At 40.7% G+C, this 17,026-nt stretch overlaps 1 protein-coding gene and 1 long non-coding RNA gene across 2 annotated transcripts in view; one reads left to right on the top strand and one right to left on the bottom strand.

The window, feature by feature from the left end:
• ntn1a (netrin 1a) overlaps positions 1–17,026 on the top strand; it is a 70,525-nt gene that overhangs the window by 30,931 nt on the left and 22,568 nt on the right. The window contains exons 3-4 of the mRNA XM_007569575.2: positions 7,277–7,465; positions 16,745–16,894. Of these exons, the coding sequence (XP_007569637.1) occupies positions 7,277–7,465; positions 16,745–16,894 (339 nt within the window). The remainder of the gene's footprint in view (positions 1–7,276; positions 7,466–16,744; positions 16,895–17,026) is intronic.
• On the bottom strand, positions 2,496–16,798 carry LOC103150106 (uncharacterized). The gene is made up of 2 exons (XR_477531.2): positions 16,712–16,798; positions 2,496–3,809 (listed from the first exon to the last, which is right to left on the bottom strand). It is a non-coding gene; the product is annotated as an uncharacterized LOC103150106 (long non-coding RNA).

Raw genomic sequence — 17,026 nt, forward strand, 5'->3', positions numbered from 1 at the left:
CTGGAAATCGGTACTGTGAGCATATTTAATTTGTCTTTGAAACTCCCGATGGAGTGATGAATATTCTGTATGGCTTGATCTCACTTGGCCAAGTCTTGTCGAGCCACGGCTCTCAGAAGCAGAAACAGTAGATGGATCTCTGTCCCCATCGCTGATCTCCTCTCTGCTTTCCTTTACGATTCTCTCAGTCACCTTTTGTACGAAAGACAAACTGCTCTATTGAAAACCCTGAAACAGAACAGGACCTCCTTCGGCCCTGATAGAGATCCAGAATTTAGTCAGGGTCATTAGAGACAAAGACGAAGGCCAAAGGGCTCATGGAGAGCTGAAGCGTTACGGCTAATTGGCTGCAATAAATGAAGTACGTTAGCTGGATATAATCTCCTCAGGAAGAGCTTCACTCTTCCCACCACTGAACCCCGGAAAGATGAACTGATGTGAATAACAGCTAGTGCGACCTAAAACAGAGACGTTTTATTTCTGCCTTTCTTTGGTTCTGTTCTGGTTCACAGATTTTAATTAAGACTTAAACACGTAGCAGGATTTTCAAAATGGGACGGCTGGTAATTTGGGACGTTATTTACGATGACACTTGTGGAGTAATTATATCTTTAAGACAATAATCACATCAAGAAGAAACTAGTTTAATATGATATGATCCCTGGGTTTTTCATTCCCTCAGTGTCTAAATCAACAAACACAAAATAATAATGATAATAATAAAACATTTGCTAATTTATGAAATTAAAAATGAAACTGTAATTAATCTGTCTTGTGCAAATGGTGAACAATTATATTAATTGCAGTCACAAAAGTGATTTATAATGAAAATAATTATAACAGACGTCCTGGTTACAGGATGAGCATAAATATTATTGTAATTTTTTACATCACTCTTTGAGCTTCAGCAGTAAATATGTGGTAATTAAAAAAAAACAAAAAAAAAACTCCTCCTGTGTTTTGGGGGACATTTTTTAGTGAATTACCAAAACACAAAGCATCCAGAGTGACTGTTACTGTTTTTAAATCCCCTATTTTCTGTGAAAATATCAACAAAGAATAATTTAACTGCAGAGTGATGGCTGTCGATGTCTGCTCTCACACTCCAAACATGTTTCCAAATTTTTTAACCTTCTCTGTACGTCTTTTTTGCATAAAGCCTTTTTTTTTAAAAGCGTACCATTATTTCAGCTCAGTTACAATATACAGCGTATCCTATATTCTTCTCCTCATGTATTTTCTAAAACCTTTCTACAACAGTTACAGAAATAATAAAAAAAATTGATGAATTAAGAAAGGTCATAAAAGTAAATTCTTGCTGTTTATGGCTTATTAGTTGAAAAGAAACTGGATGGACTATTGTGTTGTAGGGTTAAAACTTTACGTATGTTTTATATTCAAGAGTCATTTTTGGATCCATAGCAGTAAGATAACATTTAGCTTTTTGCTGATAGAAGCAGTAACATTAACAGAGGCCATTTATTTTCCTAAGGAAGAATGATTACACAGTAACTATGCATGAGGCTCTTATTTTGAAGAACAAAAGGAAGTTACCCAGACTGATAAACATGTGGTACATCTCAGCTTTCATGCTTTTTCTCAGTATTCTGACTTTTTATCAGCAGTCTGAATTTAAAATTCTGAGATCAAAAGTCAGATTTGTTTTTTTTTTTCTTCACTAACCTAATCTTCTGTATCATGCTAAAGTAAATCAGACTGAGTGTTTTTTAGACCACTAACATAATTAAAAGTAAGCTGTTTTAGTTATCCGTTCTGTTTGGTTGAGTTAAAAATGCTCAACACAATTTAGAAGTAACCTTATAAGTAGCTATTCAGGCGTGAAGAAGAAGCAATGAGTGTTTTCTTTTTTTAGGTTGCTGCTGCTGCTGCCGCTGCTGCTGCTTGGTTCACAACCAGCAGCTAGAATCGGCCCAGCATGTCGATTTAGGCCATGAGTGGCAGAGATCACTTGCTCGAGTGTCTCTTTACAACACATCAAGGCGCTGGCCAACATCCCTCAATTACCCGGCTTATCGTAAATACGATGAGCTTAACCTCAACCTCCAGCTCTGTGGCTTGAATTTTCCCTCTAATTAGCAGAGGCTACATGACTGAGGTCAGTTGATGGTTTCTGGAAACCACTCAAAGGGACTAATTAACCGGCTTTCCAAAACACATTCGGACACTGTGAAGAGGCCCCAGGTTTCTGAGCATGCACAGGAAAAGACATCATGCACTATTCATAACTAAGAATTCATTTCCTGTAACATTTAGCTACTCGGGGTTAAAATATTAAATGGCTACAAGTTTAAAAGTATTATTTTTTTGCCCATACAGAACAGTTGTAGACTTTACCTTTAGCACTGAGGGGTAAAACTGTGCATATTTCTTCTTCTTCTTACTTTAAAGTTGTTTGTATATGTCTCATTTTAGCAGCAGAGACTCTCTCACTACTGATGATAATACTAGATTAAAAACGACACACATAACTTTTACTAAAATCTTTTATAAACCCTTTTCAAAGAAAGAAATTTGGCAATGTCGAATTACAGGGTGTAGCAAACAAAACAGCTCTGGCTTGTCAAAGGACAACTTTACTAACAAAATGTGCAGTTTTGATTTACTTGTTGGTGACAGATTTTTAACCAGCTTTAGACATCAGTAGATATCTTCACGTGAACGTCTCACTCTTAGCCACATTTCCAAAGTTCAAACAGAAGGCGACGTTGTATTTTCAGCTGCTTTAAGAGCAGCAGCTACGTGCGAGGCGCATTTGTGCAAGTGTAGCGACATTCAGACCCGTCTGTGTCCTTCTGGGTGTGTTGACAACTGAAGTCGATTGTTCTGTGATGTGGCAGCTGATCGGGGTGGATAGTGGGTGTGAATCTCGACTATTTATTCTGGAGCAAGCCAACCCCTCATTCAACAGACGTTTAGAGACTTTACTGTCTTCTTTCAGTTGTTAAATTGATAAAATCCTGCTGCACAAAGGAGGAATGCTAAGGTCAATAAATAAATGTTATTTTCCCATTTGTTCCATAGAGAGCAAAGAAAAAATCTAATGTAAAAATAAAAATGTAAAACCACGATTGTTTTAAGACAGTCTGCACTGTGACAGACATGAAAGTGAAGAAGAAACATGAACCTAAAGTCTTTTTCTGAAGGGTTTTGGACGAACGTCACGTTTAAAAGAGCTTGCGTGACGCTTATTGCCAAGATAAAGTGGTTCTCAATTGCTCATGCTTGGAGTCACAGTAGGCTGAAACACAATGTGAACTTCGGTTTCACACCTTCTCAAGCAATTTTAGCAGCAGCTCCACTATATAACCACCGTGCCCTCCAGCACAACGGCATTATTCTTTCTGGAGCCTGGTTGAGTGAGGGTGCGAAACAATCCTTGAGGTGTAACGGAAACCTGTCTGCTGGTCTGAGGCTTTACGCTGATCCTCCACCAGCTTTACACCTTGTGCGGGGATCCCTGTTACCTGCAGGCATGCACGGAGCGGTGCTGACTAACTGCGCCCTGCAGCTAGAGTCTGAGAAACACAGAGCCCGCTTCATGGCATTCCCAGGCCACACTGGCGTTGAGCTTGATGTTTCCAGCACAATGAGACAGATCACTTGAGCGCTGTCCAAACAGGAAAGAAGTGAACCCATTGTGAAGTAAAAGGCAGCGTGGTCACACAATATCTATGAGTAAAACTCGGGTGCATTTTTTTATTCATCGCCGTCTGTGAGGTTTGATGTATCAGGTTGTGGCTGTTGGTGGGCTTGAGGGGGGGGGATTCCACTGGACACAGGAAATGTTTCTGTAAAAAAAAAATTAGGGAATTTGTTTCACTACATGCCTGGAAATGACACATAAAATATGAATTATAAAATAAGATGCTAAATCCACTTTGCCCTTCCCGGTTTTATAACTTTAATATTGCTAATTTGTCCCAGATTATCTCCATTTTGTGTCTGTTAACAAAACATTTCATGTCCAAATAAAACAGTCTGTTTTATTTCTCAGATGTTCAGTCTGATAAATACATCCATCCATCCATTTTCTTTACACCCTTGTCCCTTAGTGGGGTTGGGAGGGTCGCTGGTGCCCATCTCCAGCTAACGTTCGGGGCAAGAGGCGGGGTACACCCTGGACAGGTCGCCAGTCTGTCGCAGGGCAACTAACCAATTAACCTGACAGTCATGTTTTTGGACTGTGGGAGAAAACAAGAGTACCCAGAGAAAACCCACACATGCACAGAGAGAACATGCAAACTCCATGCAGAAAGACTGGGGCCAGGAATTGAACCCAGAACCTTCTTGCTGCAAGGCGACAGCTCTACCAAGTGCACCACTGTGCAGCCCTGGATAAATACATAAAAGTCAAAATAAAAGTAAAATCAGCATGAAAAAACTAGCTGCCTCCTAAACTAAATAACTGCCACAATTTGTGAAAACTGTTGCCAGTTAGGACTGGGAATTTCACATGCTAATTCCATTAATTAATTACGTAGCTTATAACGTGTTAAAAATTTAAACAATCGCTTTTTACATACAAAGCTTCCTGCCAGAACCTTTGGATTCTGGCGGGAATACAAAGGTAATTAAATAACAATGGTTACTTAATTACAAAGATTATAAGGTGTTAAAATGTAAACCCGATTAATCACTTTGCTTGTTTTTACATTCAAAGGTTCCTGCCAGAACCTTTGTATTTGCATGTTTCTGGTCCGCCCATAAATCTGACGCACACAGGAACTTCCTCATGTTGTTTGGAGGCAGGCCTGCTGGTGTGGTTCAGATTATACTTCTGCTCCATTAACAAAGAGTTCATGAATGTCGTAGAAGTAGACGGGTCATCTTCCTGCAGTGTTTTCTGCTAGACTATTCATGTCATCAATAGAGCATATCATCCCGGTCCTGAACAGGCTTTTTCCATATTTTAATCACAAGCACTGGAGTCAATGAGGCAACTCAACTTGCAGTGTTTTTTATGTTCTTCTGTGACCTACTGCATGGTTCATTGGTGCGCTTTTGGAATAATTTTGGTAAGCCAGGGATTCCTGGGAAATTGATTACTTCACTAATGGGGTGTTGGGTGTTGAGGACTGCTTTGGGTTACTTTTTTTCCCCCTAAAAGTTGCATTTTGTTTTTAGTTGAAGCATCTTTAGCTGATATTAACATTTGTTTGAGGGTCTGAAAGATTTGCCTGGGATTTTAAAAGAAAAACAGAAACTGTAGAAAATATGTAAAGTGGAATTGAACTTTCCCACAGCAAATGTTAAAAATGTTAAATACAAACAATGTTTTACATTTTTTGCACATAAAATTTTGTGATGATACCAATGCCAATTAGGGAATGTCACTTTTATTCCATGTTGGCATATCACAATAATCTCATACGAGCACATGCATAAAGCTGAGGCCTTTTTAATATGAAATGTCCTGTAGAAGATCAGCTTTAATAGCTAGAAAAATCAGGTACAAATTGATTTAAACTCTGAAGATGCAAAGTGACTCAGGACAGAAATTATAAGCATCTAATCCATCCAGATGAGAGCACATGAGGAAGAGTTATCAAACACAGCTGATGTGCCCTTAACCCTCCCACGGTCTGAGCTATTTACTCTGAGGTATTTCGTGTAGTTTTGGGAACTGACGGTCTGACGGGACAGCCCAGCTGCTTCCCTGCGTCTCCCTAAGACCACAGGAGGGTTAAAAATATCGTTTACCCATGATCTCAAGCTGTCATCGAGGAAAAAAAAATATTTTTCTTGTGTGTTATAGATCTTAGCTGTTGTTGTTCACTGATTAAACTTTTGCAGTCGTACAGAAAGCACTACTGACAATACACAGAGCCAGTCTGTTTGTTTACTGTATGAGTTATTTAGATACAGTAATTGGGTCCTTGGGGTGAAAATGTCTCGTAGGTCTCAAACAGACACAAATATTCAAGAAAGAAAGAAAAAAGTTAGCAGAGCAAACGCATCAGGAAGAGGAAAACTTCAAGGATGTGTTTGGTCTGAAATCCTTCAGGTTTCCCACATAAAGAGAAAAATTACAGACAGATGAACCAATCAACTCCCATAACTTGGGATCAATATATCCCCACTTTATACCCCTGTGAGGTAACGTGCATGAACACACACAGCTGAGCCACAAACTGTATTAGAAGTACAGCTGTTAATAATGCATGAATCTGTCTGTGGTGCCAGTGGAGGAAGACCAGAGTCTCGGACGGCCGGGCCCTAATGAAGCTGGGCATGTCTGCATCTCCTCTGCCAAAAAGTCATGAATAAACATTAGTTGGCTAATTAAACTCGGCTCTGGCAACTTTACTCGCCAGTAAACAAGCGGCAGAGAGGGAGCTCTCGCACACGCTCGCAGGGATTCAGTGGGAATGTAGGACTGGTATTTCCAGGCCTCCGTCTTCTGTTTGGTACAGTACAGCCTGCACTCTGGAGAGGAGCAGAGGACACTGATAAAAGGAAAGAGGGAGATAAAGAGTCAGGAAGGAAGATGAAATCCTTCACCTCATTAGTCCCCAAGTTTAAACTTCCTGGGAATCTACTGTGGTGTTTCTGAATCACGTATTTTCATCCTGGTGGTTTAAACTTAAGAGAAAATCTTGAAGAATTAACCTTTAATCGATATAAATTTCAGATTTAGTACGAGTGTGGAGTTTTCATAATTTCTGTGTTTTATTGGGATTTTATGTGACTAGAACATAATTGTGAACCAGATGAAAAATTCATTTAAAATTTTTTTTTTTTTTTACAAATAAAACTTGGTAAAGTTTGTTGTGAGTTTGAATTCAGCCCATTCTTATCTAATACTTTCACATCTTGAGAAAACTTTGATCCAAATTATTCATCTGACCAGTTTTATGGCTTTGGAGTGTTATTGGTTCTTTTTCTTTTAGCCAAGTTCTTAGCGATTAATGTCTTGAAGTTAAATCGACACCCTAGGATGCAAAAACTCATAAATGTTAGTTATTGCTAACTTATCTTTTTTTTGTGGGATTTTTTCAGGATTTACGCACACCTCCACTGATAGCCCAAAACCATTTGTTTTTCTCTAAGAACAATAAAAAGCTTGATAATACTAGTTACTTTCAGCGTATTGGGACGATACTTTAAAAGAAAATATATATTTTTTAATCTTCTCACTCTTAAAACACACGGCAGCAACAGACAAGTGCAGGAGTTAATTTAGAAAAACCATTGCACTGTGGTCAGAGAGTCTCAAAAACTAAAAGATTTGAACCTTGCTGCTTTCCTTACACAGCCTGCCACTGCAACCTCCATGCCAGACGGTGCCGATTCAACATGGAGCTGTACAAACTGTCAGGGAGGAAGAGCGGAGGAGTCTGCCTCAACTGTCGGCACAACACAGCAGGTCGCCACTGCCACTACTGCAAGGAGGGCTACTACAGAGACCTGTCCAAGCCCATCACACACAGGAAGGCCTGCAAAGGTACAGGGCCAGTTTCCGTCTTTTACAGGAGCCCCGTTGGCCCATTCGGTAAAGCTTCATAGTGTGTGTGTGTGTGTGTGTGTGTGTGTGTGTGTGTGTGCGTGTGGGGTTTTCCAGGGACTGAAGGAACAAAAAGCAGCTTTAATCATAACTATATCAAAGCAGTATGACTTGATTTCCTTGAAACAGTTTTGCCTTTCCCCCGATGAGTTAGATTTTTTAGAAGACGCATTTTAATTGCTGAACCAGTTTCACCTCTTCCATCAACAGCGATGAGCTTGGGGGAGGTGTGTGGGGGGGGGGGTCTTTTGGGGATCGGAGAGGTCAGGGTGGCATTGGGTGGGGTCAGCCCGGGCATTCCCTCATTGACAGAGTAATTTGGCTTATTTTGAGCGGGGTGAGGGGATGACAGGGCAAGCAAAACAAACAGAGCAGGGGCGCTAAGTGATCCCCGGTGAGGACCAAAGATGAACGAGAGGCGACTGGAACAGCGGTGGGAAAAGGCAGCAACAAAGCAGAAGTCAGGACTGGAGAGGCAGCGAAGGAATGAAAGATGGCAGGAGGAAGGATGATGGGTGAGGGGGACACGCCCCTACACAGGTGTGCTCACAACTCACCGCTGAATGAATCGCCTGCCACCAACCCTCACCGTGGCTAGTAAGGGTCAAAGACAGAGAGGTGGTAGAAGAGGAAGAGGTGGAGGATGGGGGGAGAATGTGTTTTCCCACCTCTTCTACAGCTGCGGGGAAAGATAACAGGAGTCCAATCCCTGCACAGACAAGCCGAGGGACACGGCAGAACTCGTGCGCACACACACAAGAAACGGATACCTGCTGGAGGGTTTCAGAGCCACCGCCTCTCAAGGCGCCCCACGAAGAAATATTAGCTGCCTGCTGACAATTTAAGCCCCAGTTTTCTTTTGTCACTCAGCAGGAAGTAAATAAATAAACGGAGCCATCAGTCAGTTTGAAAGACATCATGTACGAGCAGCGAAACATCAATGAAACGAGCTGAAGAATGTGATGTTAGTTTAGATGAGCCAGGGCTTTTCATCCGGCTGAACTCAAAGACTAATCCAGCTCTGGAGAAAATGATACGTCCTCGGAGGAGACGTTCCTCCTTTTCAGCCTTTCTCTGCTAGAATTTTTTTTTTTTTTTTCACGGCTGTCTGACACGCTTCATGCCTCGCTGACAGAACATTAATCAATCTAACGCAAGGGAGCATCACCTGCGCTGCACTCGGCCCCCACCGGATTCCTTGCTTCCTGCAAGCATATCAAACACATTTCCTTTTTTTTTTTTTTTTCGCACAACACAATTCTTCAGATTTATCCACCCTCGGCTCAGTCACTCATGAGCAATATTCCTGAGGTGATTATTAACACCTTCCGTGGCTTTGGGCCTATTCTGGCCGGCCAGGAATGCAAACACACCATTCATCACGTCAGGACAGAGCGTACTGTTAACCCCGTCCTCTGCTGCGTGTTGCAGGACAGCTTGGAGCTTTGGTGTGTTGCGTGTTAAAGTCCCGTCTCATGTGTTCACCTCTCAAGATTCACGTTCAGGTTTGCTCCTATAAAAATGTAATAAAAATTACAGCTTCGTGCTCTTTCTGTGCTTTTCATCACTGCAGTAAAATGAAGCAAGCTCTGCCAAATCGCTGACTGTATTTAATCTGTCTTTACTGTATAGCAGAAAGAATATAAATAGTCGTCAGCATATGTGAATAGCTTCACTATCTGATACATCAGCTAAATTACCTCACTTTGTTACTTTATTGGTTTTCTGTGTGGTCAAGTTGTGGTTTTAGTGAAAAATGATTGTATTTAACACACAGCAGACAGAATGTAGATTATCTAGTCATTAGCATAAGTAAGGGTTCTTACCTAATTTAGGTGATTAATCTGCCAAATGACGTAATTAGATTTTCTTTATTCATTTATTGTATTTACTAAATACCATACATAAAGTAAGCAAAGCAGACATCAGCATGAGTGATTTTTCTGCGGTTTTTTTTTTTTTTCCTGTTTTTGCTGTTTGAGGCCTTACATCATCTAGTTGATTAACCTGATAAATGATCTGATTTTTCTCCTTTTCATTTATTTTGTTTTCAAGTTGGGATTGGAGGCCAAATTCACTGTATATAGTATTACCAAAGAGAATGGGAAAAAAAGCAGTCAAAATAAATTTCTTTGTCACTTAATGACTTGCAAAGCCTGGAGAACTTTTCTGCCAAATGGCAAAAATTTTAACGTTTTAGTTTTTGCTTTTATTAAGAGGTGAGTTGAGGTAGACATCAGCAAAAGTGAGGGCATTTTCCAGTTTGATACCATACATAATTTATATGATGAACGTGCAAAATTATCAAATGTTATTCATTTTTAATTGTTGTGCGGTCAAGTTGCGATGTACTGTATCAATTAATGAAACAGATCAAATGGAAATAGTCATCATCAGACGTGAGGATATTTTTTGAGGGAAGGACATTTCACCCCTTAGACAATTTGGATGATTAATATGCCAAATAATTTAATTGAATTTATTTTCAGTCATTCCTTTGCCTACATAGTAAACTTTTTAGGCAAAGTTTACCATGTTTAATTCATACTAGACAGGATAATCAAAAAGGATTCGTCAGAAAAAGTGAGAATTTATTTGCCTTTTGCTGTCTTACACAATTTAGACAGTAATTCTGCCAAATTATCTAAATGGACAGCTTTTTAATCGCTTACTGTCTCAAATATACCAAACGCAATGTAAATAAATTAATCATCAGCATTTTTTTAGATCATCAATTCGCCAAATTTGTTCATGAAACAACACAAAGAACGTGGTGTCAGGTTAGTTTTTTTATAACTCAGTTTAATCAACTGAGTTTATTCTAGATGTTCCTGCCTTTGATTTATGATGTGGTTGCTTTTCCCAGAGATCCCTTCAGATTTTGAACATAACCGCCCGGCAGACGGACCAAATTCTCGCAGCAAAACGGTAGTGAAAGTTCAGACAGGAGTAAAATAAAACTGCCCCCAGCGTGTCAGCAGCAGTGAGAAAAGAACCACCAGCGACCAACATGGAAATTTGTTTTCACACAAGTCCGATTACTAACACGATGTTAGGGAAAACGGAGAAATGAGTCCTGACGGGAAGTCAAAACAGCGAGTCGAAAGCGGTGAAAAATGGGCCCGGTATGCACACCTGACATCTGGAGTGAGAAAGATGTGGAGCACGAGCTTCTGGATTAATCTATTGGCTTCTGAGGATCTCTAAATATATCAAAATATTAAAGTTTCTGAATATGTTTACCTTTTTTTTTTGACATGATCTAAATCTGAATAAAAGGAATATTTAAAAGAGAGAAAGACACCTTTTAACCTCTGCAGAACATCGGCACGGTTCTCGGATGTGATTTAAAATAATGTTATTGCTTTGGGATAATGATAGTCCCGTAGGCCTGCAGCCAGAGCGCGGTCACGGCATACTCTCATTACAAGCGATGTAAAAAAAAAAAAAAAAAGCCTAAATCCTCTCACCCACACTTGGGATTTATTTCCCCTCGACTCGTTCACGTTTGTTGCCGCCCTTCGCCGTAGTGAAGCATAAACAGATTTCATCATTGTTTAAGAAATCATCGGCTCACCCAAAACGGTTTTGTTCAATTTAATCTATGAAATTTGCCAGAGTGCATGCACCTCCCACCTCTCCCCGGCCCTGTGTGATTATAAGCAAACACTGTCCACATTCAACCCGGGGATTCAGTTACATCAAAATAGACTTATAATAAAGAATCTGCTGCAATTACCCCAAACTGACAAATGACACGAAACATAGACGGGCTAACAAAACATTTTTTGTCAGCTAAATCTGGAGCATTACTGCTAACGAATTCAGAGATCACTGTTTTACATGGTCTGTTTGCTGGTGAACAAAGTTACCACACACTGCTTTTCTCCCCTGCGTTGGACACTTTCATGCTCCGGCAAACTCCCGCCTCAGTGTAAACCACATTATAACTCAAGATAATTTGATGAAACCCCAAGCCGCAAAGCTACTTTCATGCCCACTTCTCAAACAGTGTGGAAGCTGGAACAAAGCGACATCGATTAAGAGGTCTTGGTGATTTACTGGAATCTAAAAGAGAAAGCCTCGTGCTGTGGGACCCGCAAGAAAGCGAGGGAGCACAGCGGTAATATAATCCCTCTCAGAAAAGTGGCTGGTTTCCAACGGAGGCCGCAGCGAGCGGAGAGCGAAGCCTGCCTGGTGGCTTCGTTCACATGCCAGGAGTCAGAGATTCACCCCTCCTTGAGCGAGAGCGTTGACTCCAATGAGTTTTCAGTCTTTTACTCGTGTTTATGGCTGTCTGAAAGGCTCGGATTTAAACACGCCGATGGGATTTGACAGATACATAAAGTCTGGTTGGAACAAAGGAAGATGAGCAAAACCTGAACTGCAATGATGCTGTCTTCGCCTTTAAAGCGGAGACTCCACAGTTTGGAGTTTAAGTGTTTTTATCTGATCTTAAAAGCAAAATGATGCGGAATCAAAAACGTGACAGCTAAGGATTTCACTTAAAAATGATTTTAAATCTGCTGTCTGCTACTCCAGCAATATTTTTTACGTCACAAGCAAAACATTCAATGAATGATGTGGGAATTTATTATCTCAAACAACAAGAAAAAATATATTTTTTAAATTTGGTTCAATTCAGTTCCATTTGGTCTCATCTGATAAGAGCACCTTGCATTTCAGCCCCATTTAATCCGATGCTTCGAATTAAAATTCGCTGCAACTAATTGCAGCTAGTAAAGCAAGTCAGTTATTTCTGTCGTTTAACATCAGCATACATCTGCTCCGTGAACAGAGTTTTATTAAAAAGCGTATTAGTGAACTGAAAACGTCATGAAGACCAATGAGCAAAGCAGATGGGCCGGGGAGAAAGTTCTGAAGGAGTTAAAGCGGGGTTAGGAATCTGTTAATTAACTAATTAATTAATTAACAGTTTTTCTTCAAGCAAGAAGAAAGACATTCTTCTTTTGCTGAAAGGTTTTCACAAACAAACATGTGGAGCAGAGTGTCCTGGTCAGATTAGATGCAAAACCTTTTTAGTCCACATGCAAAAGAGGAAACTCAATACTGCAAACCACCTCCTCAAGTCCATAGTCATCATGATAAAATGGTGATGGCAGCATCATGCTATGGGAAACGTTTCATTCAGCAGAGACGGAGAAGCTGGTTAGAGGTGATAGATGGAGCTAAGTCAGACTGCTGTGAGGATTCGCCTTGTGACAAGACGACGACCCTAGCGATACAGTGCGGAGTGTCGTCGTTTGAAATTGGCCTAGTCAAAGTCCAGGTCCAAATTCAACTGAATATCTTCAGCAAGAGTTGATAATCAATATTTGCAAATTATCTCTTTCTGAAATGATTGAGCTGGAGATAATTTGTAAAGAAGAATGGGGGGGAAGAACTAACTAAAAGAAACTATAAAAGTAAAGCGCAAGTCTACAAAATACTGACCCCAGGGGGCTGAATTATTCTGCATTTTTAACATTTCAGGTTTTTATTTAAAACTCATTTGAAAACCATGTATCATTTCCTTCCACTTCACATCCATGACCTGTTTTGTGTTTGTTTTTCATATAAAACCTCAGTTAAACACATAGTTTTTGGCTGTAGCGTGTAGCTTGTAGCCTATCTATTTTTATTAAGTTGAACAGTCTTAACTCAAAATTAAGGTATGGTTCATGTCTTAATCAGAGTTAAATCCTCACTATAGGTCTTCAATTTGATTAAGTTTTCTTTTTTACCTTGCTACTTATTACCTTTCGGTGGATATTGAGATGTTTCCACTTAAAATAACAGAAAAGTGCTGTGCAATATCAACGTCACCGTCGCTCTCGGTGGCCAAAAGAAATCCATCTTGTGGCCATTTACTGTCATCAATAAAATCCTGAAGTAGTTGCAGATAGAAAGTGAGACGTCCTTGAGTTCGATGCAATTTTTTTTTCCTTTCTTTTTGCTCTTTACAGACACTTTAGGGAGGAGCTGAAATCTAATTATAATCTAACACAGACTTGGCTCGATTGGCTGCATTCCAGGTCCAACAAATTCCTCTTACTGGCACACTGAGCTCAAACCAAAACGGGGAATGCAGTTCAGACTTCAAACATCAACTTCATGGTGAATGATGGGCATAATGTGAAATCACACATTGCCTGTTTTTGGAAAGGTCTCCATACCCCATTTTTCCTGTTGCTTTTTTGTTTTTTATGTGCAACTCCTGGCAGGAAGAGACTCTTTTTTGTAGTTACAGTAAGATATAACCTCTGCATTAGCTTTCCGTCCTGTCCTTGTCCCTTATCCTATGACAGAAAGGGAACCTTTCCTCTCTGGTTCCCCATATCTCTCCAAGCCATCTGGAGTGGTAGCCATGAATCAGCCACTTAGCTCCTGAAGTGGACACACACTTCATACTCTTACTCACACCCCTGGAGTGAGCCAGTCATTGACACAGCAGCTGTGTCATCCGGTCGGAGAGCATCTGACAGGACAGAGAGGAGAGCTGTTCAGTGAGGCAGACCAAAGGTGACGACAGAAGAGGAGAGGGAGAGCTCTCCACCTGTGTGCCATGTGCTTCCTGATTTACAAGCAGGCTCGACGCTGGGCTTTATGGTGCCGATCACATGCTCCTAAATACATAACCCGCCGCAAACTCCCTCGATCCTCAAAGCCTCCCCTCCAGAACACGCTCCCGTGGATTTACTGGCCTGAGGACGTGCCGCGCTGGTCCAAACGCCGCTTAGCGAGCTCCCCGGGGGCGCATGTGTGCGTTTGCTCGGTTCGCCCAGCCGCGCTCAATGAAAGCGGTGACAGATTGGTCTGATGTAGGTAGTAGTAGGCACACAGTCTGTGGGAGTACTCCAATGAGTGCGATAAGAGGGGCAAACACACACACACACCAAGGACTGATAAGAGCAGCAACAGGAGCTGAAGCTCAGGAAACAGGCAATAGAGATAAAAAAAAGAGAGAGTTTTATAGATAGACGGAGGCCTGCTGGGACACAGACCACTTTGTTGTGTCATACCATTCATTTATTTTTCACTTATACATTTTTAATCCACTTGGGTTTTTCTGTAACACTTGGACAGTAAATAATGACACAGATAATGCAAACTTGACCAATTTAATGGACTTTAAATACAAGTTTTAATGCAAATTTGCTTTAAAAGTGCCATTAATTACAGAATAACATCTCATGACAACAGTCTTTAAACATTCATTAAGTCTCCTTCATTTTCATGACAGATGTTATTGTCACGTGTATGACAGTTTTTCATCAGTTAGTTGTGTTTTGTCATAAAACAGAAAATAGAATAAATATCATGGGACATGAACCATACCTTAATTTTGCGTTACAAAGCTGCTCAACTTAATCAAAACAGAAACACACTGCAGCCAAAAGCTGTGTGTTTAATTGGGATTTTATATGAAAAACAAACACAAAGCAGGTCATGGATGTGAAATGAAAGGACAATGATGTATATATTTTTTCAAATTAGTTTTAAATAGTTATTATGTGAGCTACAATGTTTCCAAGTACAAAAAGATCAAAGAGAACTACATTAATCTTAAGAATCAAACTTATAACTGGAGCACATAGTTGTGTTTAATGACATTCAGCCAGCGTTACCGTTTCCTGGTTTGCTCTGATCTACTTCAGTTTCTACTTAGAAATGCTCTCTTCTACTTTCAGATATTTCTGGGAAGCAAAGATCCACAATTTATGTTTTTTGGCTCATGTTGCTCATTAGTCCTACATCACATTTAACTTGTTTGCATTTTACTCTGCAAATAATTTACACCAACATTTTTTCTGCATACAGCTAAAGGCAATCTAAGTACCACTAGTTGCACTTGTGCCAAAGAACTATAAAGACATAATGCGTCACCCTGTGAGTTTTGTTTTCCCCAAGCAGCATACTGAATAGCAGCGGGATCATTGCACCGAGTCAAAGCAGCACACTGTATTCGGACATGTCAGCTTTTATTAAAATGATTTAATTCATTCAGAAGCAGTTGCATAATATTATCTTCTCCGATTCAGATTAAGTCCCCTCATAAACTCCAGGCCAACTATAGTAGAGATCTGGAATTTTAAGCATGTGGACTGGGCTCAGTATTAATTTCTTTTGACGTTAATACATATTAAAGACTGAAGTCAGTCCAAAGGAATGAACTCATTGTTTTTGAAGCTGTAAGTCTGCATGTGTGAGCTGCACAGTTAGGCTCTCAGAAAGCAAAAGACGTTTAACAAAGGTCCGATCATTAGCAACAATACAAAAAAAAAACAGAAAAAAAACCAGAGTATTAATTCGTCTGCAGCCTTGAAGGCTCACAGAGTGACATGTGACACAACGTAGAGGAAAATCTTATGGCAGGAAGAGGGTGGGGGGCCGGGCATGTAGCGAATGAGGCTGAATGCTTTAACATCACAGGGTTTCTGGGAAATCAGCAGAAAATAAAACACTTATGGTGCGAGCGGTGAAAGTTTGGTGATGAATGCTTTTGGGGGGAAAAATGGTAAGACATTACTACGTCAGCTCAGACTTTGAGGAGGACTAAGAGTTATTTATATCCCAGAATAAGGGAAAAGAAAGAACTTTTGTAGCACACTCCTTTCAAACCTGGCTGCGAAATGAATAGAGAGGGTTGGATTAGGCTGAGGAATTTAGACATGATTACATTCCTGGAGCATATGTGTCAGATACACCCACCGACCCGCCGCACCCACACCCAACAACCAGTTTCTGGAGGAAGAGTGAAGGATGGGCTCTCGTTCAAAGCCTGACATTGATCAGAAACAGCCTATCAGAATTATACCCCATTATTTGATCATTTTTGGTAAACATGCACAAGTTTTTTCCCCATCACCCAGCACACACCAGTCACACACACCAACATGTTTTTGCCTTAATGCGATCCTGATGAGGCGCTGTTGCAACAAACACCTCGAAGACGTCTGTAAACCTTTAAGAATTGGATTCTCATGCAGTCTTGTAGTAACACTGGTTGTGTTTTATGTGCCTGTGTGTGAACGCCTCCACTATGTCTCTCACCACCCTGTTGTCGCCACCACACCGATGCTGTGTACCCACCTGCACTCTCTTTGCATAGTTAGTGTTAGTCCCCCCCACTCCCTCATGTGCGTGTGTGTGTGTGTGTGTGTGTATGTGTGTGAGACCACTTACTGTTCCTCTCTTTCTTCCTCTGTTTCCTCACAGCATGTGATTGCCATCCCGTGGGCGCTGCTGGCAAAACCTGTAACCAAACCACAGGACAATGTCCCTGTAAAGATGGCGTGACTGGTATCACGTGCAACCGCTGCGCTAAAGGCTACCAGCAGAGCCGCTCGCCCATTGCCCCCTGCATAAGTACGTGGAAGCAGTCTACATCCAGCTAGGACACGGATTTGCTTAACTCCAGCTTTAAGCAGCTGTTATTTCACCATCCACACATGATACTCATGTTGCAGTTTCATGCTAGCTGACGCTAGCAGCTAGCTT

Source organism: Poecilia formosa, unplaced genomic scaffold (assembly GCF_000485575.1).
Source record: "Poecilia formosa unplaced genomic scaffold, Poecilia_formosa-5.1.2 Scaffold242, whole genome shotgun sequence".
Lineage (NCBI taxonomy): Eukaryota > Metazoa > Chordata > Actinopteri > Cyprinodontiformes > Poeciliidae > Poecilia > Poecilia formosa.